At 40.2% G+C, this 10,842-nt stretch overlaps 1 protein-coding gene across 1 annotated transcript in view; it reads right to left on the bottom strand.

Annotated features, from left to right (window-relative positions):
- Positions 1-1,221: 1,221 nt before the first annotated feature.
- TDRD15 (tudor domain containing 15) overlaps positions 1,222-10,842 on the bottom strand; it is a 31,066-nt gene continuing 21,445 nt past the window's right edge. The window contains exons 4-5 of the mRNA XM_060186639.1: positions 9,887-9,998; positions 1,222-2,225 (exon numbers count right to left, since the gene is read on the bottom strand). Coding sequence (XP_060042622.1) covers positions 9,940-9,998 — 59 coding nt within the window. The 3' untranslated portion in view covers positions 1,222-2,225; positions 9,887-9,939. The remainder of the gene's footprint in view (positions 2,226-9,886; positions 9,999-10,842) is intronic.

The raw sequence follows: 10,842 nt of genomic DNA, 5'->3' as shown, positions 1-10,842 counted from the left end.
GTTCTGAAAGCAATACAGCAACATCGAATAAAGTTACAATGTCGTCCTTGTACTCAGCAATCTCATGACAAAGTTTCCCCTATGCAAGGATTTGTATGTATAGGAGTGTTTTACAGCAATAGTCAGTGTGGCCAAAACTACAAAGATGATTGGCATAGCCTTGTAGCAGGTATTTTGGAAAATATACCTATCCTAAAAAGTTTACATGAAATTCCAAACATATGCCATAATAAATAGACACTGCTTGTCTTTGTTTTTATGAAATGTGTTGAAAAAAATACAGAAAATCATGATTTTATTCTGATGCAAAAACCTATGTGTTGTGTGCACTTACATATCTGCATAATTGTACTCAGCCATGCACTTATTTAAAAGCATGTGGTGAAAAATCTAGGCTAGTGTGACCGACGAAGGCGGGGAGTTAGCAAATGAAGAAATAATACTAGACAAAGTACATTCAAATAAGGGTCAGCTTACTGACTGGCGCTAGTTTATGCAGGGTGTTTGCCGAGGCATCTCTTGCTTTCTTTAAACAGTAGGAGAATGGTCATCACAGAAAGATGAGGAGAAATAAATTGAAGAATAATGTAAACCATGCAGAACTGAGTGCCACTAGATGTCAGTAAAACCTTCCAAAAATTATGTATTTTTCTCAGTTTTGAGAAAAAAAAAAAGACTTGTGTTTATTCATAACCTGAACTTGTTATATTCAAATTAGATGTATGGACCATCAAGAAGGACATTCCTTAGGATGTTCCCTATTAATAAAGGACATTGTAATATTTAATCCCTTGCTTTTAGGATCAACTGTAACTTTGCACATATTTTTAATAGTCATGAATTTTACCCTTTAAGAAGCTGAAAACAATTCAATTTTATTATTCGTGATGTGTAAAGCTCTTAGATTTCAGGGATATAGTTTCATATCCATCCATGGTGTAAGCTGTCACACACACACAACCAACCCCCCACCCACCCACCACCACCTCCATCACAACAGTTCTCACCAAGTTTAGGAGACAGGTTAATTATCGTTTCCAGCTAGTTCATTTGTTTTAGTTGCCTATGCGTCACAAACGAACAAAACCATCTGGTGGTCATCTTTCACCTTTTACTTCACTTAGCACAACCACCTGCTGCGCCATTCATTTTGAAAAGGGAAAATTTTAATATTCAATCAACACTGATTTTCTCACGTATATGGAAAACACAAAAGCAAACTGAAAGAAACGCATTTATTGAATTTTAATCAGGAACAAAGTACAAGTTAAACTTTACAAATAAACCGATGCAAAGGGACAGTGGCACATCAAATACCTAGAACTCAGAACCACGCAACTTAGTAAGTCAAAACTGAGTCAATCAAGAAGCCACTCACCACCAGTGAATGCGTGTGAGAACTTCCCCCTGAAGGTGACTGTATTTGCTAACTCACCTTTTCACTCTTAACTAGCTACCTGAAGTTCTCGTGACTCTTAGAATCTTACTTATTTTTAAATCATCCAGCCACTCCCACAGCTCTCAGTGTATCCGACAGCTACTTGAAGTTCATGAGGTTTGAAGCTTGGGAATTTGGACATGGCTGTGCTGGAGATGGCGTGTCTCTGCACGATGCTCATGGAGTCAACAAGAACAGTATAGACGGAGACGTCTGGAACTGCCTGCTACAGGACAGGCCTGCCGATGTCAGGGGCTCGCCTGGGGTCCCTATGGTACAGAGGACTGAACCCAGGACTCCCCCTGCTGCTTATGTGGCCTCCGAGGCTGAATGTGGCAACTGGATTTCCTCAATGATGGTCCAGTGCCCGAGGTGCAAGTGTTTAAAAAAAAAATAGTATGCGAAAGGCTTTTTCTGGCCAGTCACACTAAGGTCACACGGTCCTGTGGTTCTGAAGTGCCAGGCTTGAGTCAAAGCAGTCACAGACCTTCCCACATCCAAGGGAAGGAAGGTGGGATTACACGCCACGTGGAGGAGAGTCAGGTCACATTAGATAGGAGCGTGTGGGCAGCGAATGTTACATGTTACTGACACAAATCTTTGCCTGATGCAACATCTTCTGTACTCTGACCAGTTCACACGTGCAACATGCCGCCCGCAGGCCCAGACCTCCAGCGCGACATTCCATCACGGCATCACGACAGGCTCTGACCTCATCATCTACAGCAAAGTCCAAGTGAAGCTGAGGTGCCCCAGAAGTGGTTCTTCATCCTCTGAATCGGACGACCTATGAAACAAAGCAGCACGTCAGCCCAGACGCCTCCAACGTGCAACTCAGAGCTTGTACAGGCGCTCCTATTCAGCACCGGGAGAGCCCAGAGGCAAGGTGTCCACCGTGACTCTCTTCAGCTTGGTTCTGCAGTTCCTCAGAAACCACCAGCTTTCCTCTGTGCTTTCACAGCCTCCCAGATGCCTATTCAGTTTCCCCTTCTAGCTCTCCTGTGCTCTCCTGCCCAACCAACACTTATGGAATCCACAATCCAAAGGGATGAAATGAAACCCCTTTACTTCAGATACAAAAAAATACTCCAGTTATGACTTCTCTGTGGAGACTTATGCTAAGACCTAGTGGTAAGCACCAGGATAGAAGAAATGTGCATTTTGTCAGGCAGAAATCTGACAGGACATAAGCATGTACTGCAATGCTGGAGACTTTACTAGTGAGACTCAAATGCTCACAGGTGGGAACTGTCACATGGATGCTTAAAAGTCCACATGTGGGTGGAGTTTATCTTTTTTTTTTTTTTCAAAGTGTCTGCCTTCAGGTGGGATTCCGTACACGGTAACTCACTAAGCACAACTATTCCAGTGACTAGCGAAAAGTGCATGACCGTGTATGATCCAACCTCAGAAACCAGTGCAACACCACCATCTCTATACTCTTTCTCTCATCTCTACATGTCTTTATGGAGAAAGATAAAAATCAAGGAGATAATGTTTCAGCTATTATGGAAAAAAAACAATTCTTTGCATTGGTTCATCAGGAAATAAACAGTGTAGGAGACCAAAACTAGTGTTGCCACCTGCATAACGACAGGGAGAACCAATGACTGCAATGCATGCTTCTAGCCTAACTGCCTCTGAGAACCCAGATGTAGGAGCACACTAAGAACCATAAGTAACGGTCAGCACCAGGACAGACGGGAACAGTGTTTCTACTGCAGGGGTCGGTGCTGGCAGATGAATCTGGGTGACACATGTGGAGGTAAGGAAAGATTCTGCTCATTCCTTCAGTTTGCCTTCTATCCAACTGTCCATTCTCCTCTATAGTCTCTTTTCTTTTCCTCTCCCCGCCCCCAACTCTTTAGCTTATCTTTCTTGAAAACAGAAGCACGTTAAGGAAGCCAGCCACACATCTTTATCTGAAATAGCATTTCCAAGGACGTAACTTAGAGTGAAGCTTTGTTTCTATGAAGAAGCTCAGTGGGAAAGACTTGAGAGGGCAGGGGGTTACCGAGACTCTGTGTGAATACATTGGACCACCGACCCAACCCAAGTACTAGTGCAAATGCCTCTAGTACTCAGCTGGCTGAGTCTCTAGAGAAACAGTTCTCAAACTGTGATCTAGGTATTCCCAGTGGGTTCCTAAAAACCTTTCAGAAATATTTTCACAATAGTACTAAAATGGCATTTGCCTTCTAAAATGTCATTCTTTCCTGATTATGTAATGGAGTTTTCTTTTTTTTTTAAAGATTTTTTAAAAATTTTATTTATTTTCCCTTTTGTTGCCCTTGTTGTCTTTTTATTGTTGCTGTAGTTGTTGTTGTTGTTACTGATGTCATTGTTGTTGGATAGGACAGAGAGAAATGGAGAGAGGAGGGGAAGACAGAGATGGAGCGAGAAAGATAGACACTTGCAGACCTGCTTCACCACCTGTGAAGCGACTCCCCTGCAGGTGGGGAGCCGGGGGCTTGAACTGGGATCCTTATATCAGCGCTTCGCACCACGTGCGCTTAACCTGCTGCACTACCGCCCGACTCCCTGTAATGGAGTTTTCAAAGAACTACATGATACATAATACCAGAAAAGACTGAATACAGAAGCAGAATCCAAACCTCTTCCACTAAGCCAGACGTTAAAGAGATTTACAAAAATGTAAAACGATGTTACTCAACACATTTTTGTCTTCAAAATAAAATATTTTCATAGTTATGTCAAATAAAAAACTAAAGTAAAATAATTTACTATTTTATCATATATATATATATATACATATATATATAATTTTTTTATTTATGAGAAAGACAGAAGGAGAGACAGAAAGAAAGAACCAGACATCACTCTGCTACAGGTGCTGTTGGGGACTGAACTCAGGACTTCATGCTTGAGAGACCAGTGCTTTATCCTCTGCACCACCTCTTGGACCACACTATAATAAAATATTTAAAGCTTCAGTTTACCACTAAAATGTAATGAATTGTGATTAATATTGTGAGGATGGAAGAAATCATTCTGTACCGATCTGGGTTCTTCGAGGGTGGGCAAATAAACAAGAATGAAGCCAACCTGTAAGATCCAAGGCACCACAAGGCAGTGCCTACAGAGGGGATTCTTTCTTGAGTGGTGAAGTGGTGCTGTGCTATCTCTCGGCTCTCTCCCTCCCTATCTCTCACCCCCTATTGAAGAGGACTGGTCCTGCAATGAGTTCAGTCTAGAAAGTTCCAAATCTCTCTGCCTCTCTTCCTCTCTATCTCCCCCTTCCCTCTCAATTTCTGTCTCTATCCAATAATAAATAAATATTTTTTAAGAAACTATAGAGCAGGGGAGCCACACAAAAGTACCTACCAGTCAAATTTTGAAAAGCCAAAGGTATAAAGAATCCCAAAAGCAGAGAGAGAGAGAGAAACTGATTATATCTGCAAGCCCTCCCATGAGATTACCGGCAGATATACTAACTATCAGGGACCTTGGAGAGTAGACTGCAATGAGCCTGTGTGGTCAAGCCACTTTTCAAAGCGTAATAGCAACAAGAATCTTTAATCCGGCAATACTATCTTTCAAACAAAAGGGAGAAGCTAAGACATTTCTAAAGCAACAAAAATTGAGGGAGTCTAGGACCATTAGACTCACCCTGCAAGAAGAACTGATATAGAGTTCTTCAGGCTGAGATTACAAGAAATTAGACAGTAATTTGAAAACCATGGTGGTCACAGCAAATACACGAAAAATTACAAGAGCTACTTTTACAACTCGGAGTATTCACCATTTGCTGTCTACATTGACCTAAGAGACAGTCACATTTAAAAAGCAATCGTTAGTCTAAATGGCAACTTCAGTTTGCAAACCTATGGTTTTCTACATTGTTTAAAGAATAATGTCTACAATTACGATGATTAGTCAGAGTTTGGGAATATAAAATGCACACAGATAACTGAGATACGAATGACTGGACGGGAGAGGAGATGGTGCCTTACTCTACGCCAGGCCCACTCACTCTGTCAGCGTGCTTCTCCCTCTGTAAGGGAAATACCTTCACCACAGCTTGGGGCTCACAAGATCGCTCGCCTGGATACTGGCTGTTTTGTCATGTGCACAAGCTGCTTCAAGACAGGCCTTGCTGCACTGAAGGACGCTTGGCGCTGTGGTAACCCACCCCCGTCTCTCTCTTTCTCTGTCTCTGCCTCAAAAGTTGACTCAAAGCAGTAAATCCCCAGCAACAACAAAGAGAGAGAGAAACAGTTTAACTTGTTTAATTATCTCTTATATGTAACAGAGGTATTTTTAAAAACATCTGATGCGGAATATACAATATAGGAGAACACGGTAAGATTACAAAGGAGGATGATTCCCTAGCAAGAAGGAACTATTTAGAATTATTATTAGCCTCAAAAGCAAAGACAATACTTTGCTATGAAAAATATAATAGCTTCAGTCAACAGTAACTTAATAATAATTAATAACTTAATGAATAACAAATAATTTTTAAAAAACTAAGGGAACAAGTTAAACCAAAAGTTCACCCTAAGATGTAATAGTCAAAAGGAATATCCTTAGTTTATTTTCTAGAAATCGCAAGACCAATTATTCTAATATCAAACACAGAACAGTAGACATGATGGTGGCGACTTATAAAAGTATATTCAGACAGTAAAGAAAAAAGAGACGTGGTCCAGGAGGTGGCGCAGTGAATAAAGCGTTGGTCTCTGAAGCAAGAGTTCCTCAGTTCAATCCCCAGCAGCACGTGTACCAAAGTGATGTCTGGTTCTTTCTGTCTCTCCTATCACTCTTATAAATAAATAAATAAAGAGACTAATCACATTTAAATTCAGTGTTAAAGTTAAAAAGGATAAATAAGACTGACAGCTTTAAGAATAAGACAGAGAGACTTTTGCCTCAAAGTGATTATTCTAAAACCTTCAGGTGCCCAAGTATTTTTTTCCCTAAACTTGGATTTGAGTGTTGAATTTCCTGTTGGGACCGGGGGTGGCCCACCTGGCAGAGTGTGAGGCTTGCAGTGAGCAAGGACCAGCAGGCTCAAGCTCCTGTGCTATGGGGGCAGCTTCACAGGTGGTGGAGCAGTGCTGAAGGCGTTTCTCTGCCTCTCCACTTCTCCATCTCCCGCTTCCCTCTCACAATCTCTGGCTCTACATGAATTGACTAACACCCTTGTCAGTACACACCAGCCAAATGTATTTGTCAATACTCTTTTAACAAAATACCTATCATCTTTTTCTACTGAATTACAATTTTTCACATTTAAAAAGACACTGTGCTGAGCTCAAATACTTTAAGTTATATGTATGCAAAGACAAAAATAAAATGCAATACTTGCAAACTCCTTCACGGAAGAACTGTCCCACGAACCCCCCAATGTGGCATCAGCAGCTTCTTGCCAAACTTACCAAGTCAACTCTACTAACGCTAACGACTGAGACTAATGTCAATATTTTACAAAATGAAGCGTTATTAGATATTAACTAGTAATACCTGTAGAATGTAACAAAATTGAATTCCAACAAAGACAAACTCTGAACTGAACATGCTATTTTGTTTTTATTTGATACTTGTCTGAATACAGCTATGCTACTGCTGTACTCCTCTCCGGGCTGCTACCTTAGGGTAAGAAAATATCTAGTGAATAAAAACAACAAGGGCAACCAGAAGGAAATAAATAAGTAAATGTTAAACAAACAAACAAAAGAAGAAAATATCTAGTAAAGTGCAAAAAGTAATAATGTACCTTCAAAACGCACAAACGGAAACAAGTAAGTGCCAGGTAGTGACTCATTCAGAAGAGTGTAGGTTACCTTGTGCAAGGACGGGGGTTCAAGGCCCCTACCCCCCAGCTGGAAGAGGAAGGCTTTGCAAGTAGTAGGACAGTGGGCTCTCTCTCTCTCTCTCTCTCTGTCTCTGTCTCTCTCTTTCCTCCTTCTCCTCCCTGCCTCCATCCTCCCCCACCTCACTACCTTCCACATTTCTCTCCTCATCCTTATCAGAAAGAAAAAGTAAAAAGAGGGAGTCAGGCAGTAGCGCAGTGGGTTAAGCGCAGGTGCTGCAAAGTGCAAGGACTCAGAGAATGAGCCCGGCTCCCCACCTGCGGGGGAGTCGCTTCACAAATGGTGAAGCAGGTCTGCAGGTGTCTTTCTCTCTCCCTCTCTGTCTTCTCCTCCTCTCTCCATTTCTCTCTATCCTATCCAACAACAACATCAGTAACAACAACAATAACTACAACAATAAAACAAGGGCAACAAAGGGGAATAAACAAATATAAAAAAAGAACAAGAAAAAATAGAAAAAGTAAAAAGAATGAAATGAAATAAAATAAATGCCCACTGGAAAAGGTAAAGGTATCATGCAGGTACTTCTGAGCCCCCACATTAACCCTGGTGGTAAAATAAAAAATAAAAACAAAATAAAATAACAAAATGTGAAACTTAAATGAGTCACTACTCATCTTCAAGGAAGAAAATCTAGCCTAACTATATTTTGAGCTAATTTCAGTACAGGATTTCTGGTTCAAGTAAGAAAAAAAAAAATCATAATTAGCTGAAATATAGTCTAATATAGTAATCTTCTCTACAGTACTCAATTATTTAAATACTTTGAATAAATGTGAAATGGTTACATTTGTGGTCATTTCCATAAAGAATATACCAGCTAAAGATATATAAATAAAATTAAAAGAACTCAGAAAGAAAATGAAAGAAAAGAAGAAAAAAAATGAAATTTAAAAAAAATGAAAGAAGACCCTTCCTGAATAAACCTGGTACCCAAAAGCCTCTTTCAGATTGCTGTATCTTACACTCTGCCATCGCTATATGCTTCTTTTAATAAACAAATCACTGCTTTGCCATATTTTTACGGCACCCTAACAAAAGTAACCCAGTGACTCAAGAGACCTAGAAAAGGAGTCATCTTACCAATAGAAGCGTTCTTGTAAACTGCGGAAAATAATCTCCCGGACCAGGGCTGACTTGGGGGGAAAATGACAAACACATTCCAAGATTTAAGTCACAAACAATAAATGTTTAATTCTGCTCTAAATACAACCACATACACAAAATCAACTTTTAAGGCAAAAACAAACAACGAAACAAACAAATAAAAAAAAAAACAAACAGAAAATTTTCCTCTCTTGAGGAAATGCTAATTATTAGGATACCAGGCTTTAACTTGCATATATTAAACATTATTATTCTGGAATTTATTTACTAACTGTGAAGTGACACCAATGTTGACACACACTGAATGATAAACTTCATATCCCTACCTAGATTGTCTATATCTATTTATAACTTTTTTTTTTTTGGTCCATACTCCCAGAGGGGGGAAAATGTTAGGGGAAGATGACCAGAAAAGAAGAGAGAAAAGAGAAAAGGAAGAACATTCGGAAGTAGAAAGTGGTGTAGGTGTAACTTAGAAAGGAAGAGAAAGCTGGACCACAGGAAAAAACGGGCGAATATATGTCGATATACAGGTAGAGGGAGAGATGAGTAGTTCTAGAAATAACAGTCAGCCTGTGTCTGTGACTCTGGGGGAACCACTGCAGTTTCCAATGGAGGGAATGGGGACACAGAACTCTGGTGCTGGGAACAGTGTGAAATTGTACCCTCTATTCTGTAATTCTGTATATCACTAATAAAAATGAATAGATTAATTAAATTAAGAGAGAAAATGTTAACTTTTCTCAAATATTCTTTAAATCACCAAGTTGCTAGTTCTTCAACGATTATATGGCTTGCTTGAGCCATAAAATATAATTATATAATTGTCCGGTTCTATCTCCATACCAATACTTTGAATTTGCTCAACAAACCATTGCTTGCAAAATAAATTTAATTCACAAGGACAGTCGCTGACAAGTTATCTGTTACTCTCCCCCTCACAAAGGGTAGTACTCTGGAGTAATAAAAATATTCAAAAGCAGCAAGCAACCAAACCATGTCATCAAATTCAAATTAAATATAAAATAAAACGAAAGAAGATAAAGTATGACCTAAGGAGAGGAAAATTCATGATGAGATCTAATCTCTCTTCTTTGAAAAACCTATCAATTCTGTCAGACCTATATATTTTCTAGGGGATGTGATTATATATGAAACACTGACTCTATATTATCCCTAATTGCGACCATCGTTATACAAAGTATAGAGTAAAAACAGGGTTTAGTCCAGACAGAAATTCATCAGAAGATAATAGTGAAATGAGGGTATCGAAAAAGTGTGAAACCACATGCAAAGAATAGTTTACCATATAAACTGTCTTCAAGAAACTTAAGAGGCGGACCACATAATCTAAGGAATTTTGTTAAAATCAGAGAATAATTTTAGCCACATAAATTTTCTCTACCACACTTTATAATCATTATCTCCTGGGGAAATAATGTGAACAATCTAGATTCCTTTGGCAGGCTTTAACAGAAGGCACTGCTCACTGCTCGGTGCTTACCATTTTTACTATGTATCTGGAGCACAGAAAACAAGAAAGTCATCGCTGGTCAACTAGGAGTCGTCTGTTGCCAAAATGGAGCACAGCTTCTCTGAGCCTTCATCTTCTGCTGCTGAAAAACAAGTGAACGAAACACCATTTTGTGATGATGAATTTCTAATTATGGACTTCAATGATAGGTCCTGAAGACCTTGTTAATTCTTTCTAAAAGTCACAATAGAAAAGTTAAAAAAAAAAAAAACTGACAGATCACAAAACACACTTTGTACTAAGAGGCAAAATCACATAGCATACCAATTAAAATATTCATTTCTCCTCAACCATTATTAAATCCTCAGCTCCAGAGATACTGAGGCAGTGCTGCGATGTTTCTTACTCCGTGCATGTGTGAGTCTAAATATACATAAACATATGAATGATTTTTTTTTTTCTGAAAAGTCAGCCCAGGAGTAATAGAATCGTGCACATTCAAGGTCCTAGTGCCAAGGACAGGAGGGGAGGGGAGGGGAGGAGAGGACGGGAGAGGAGGAGAGAGAAGGGGAGAAGGGAGAGGAGGGGAGAGGAGGGGAGGAAAAGGGAGAGAAAGGAGAAAGGGAAGGGGAGAGGAGGAGATGGGAGACAGGGGAGGGGAGGGGAGAAGCAAAGTGGATTCTTAAAGAGCAGGTGGCTCACCCAGCGGGGAACACAGTCATGTGCGCCACTTTCTTCAACCTTCCAGCTTCACCCAAACACTAGTGATAGTGCCAGTGGAGGGTGGGACTCCTGTCTGCCCATTCCTGCTGTTTCCTTCACAGGAGATTCCTCACGGGTGAGCACCTCCTAGCGGGATTCCTCTGTTCTCTGCCCCTCACTAACACACCAGGGAGGAGGGCTCTCCGATCAGCCCACTTAAAGAAATATTAAGTCACTCACTTCCTCTTCTCTCTTTGGCTTTGGAGACAGCAGTTCCAAGTAAC

Source organism: Erinaceus europaeus, chromosome 3, assembly GCF_950295315.1.
Source record: "Erinaceus europaeus chromosome 3, mEriEur2.1, whole genome shotgun sequence".
Classification (NCBI taxonomy): domain Eukaryota; kingdom Metazoa; phylum Chordata; class Mammalia; order Eulipotyphla; family Erinaceidae; genus Erinaceus; species Erinaceus europaeus.
The sequence above is the reverse complement of the archived record's forward strand: the minus strand, read 5'-3'. Positions and strand labels throughout refer to the sequence as shown.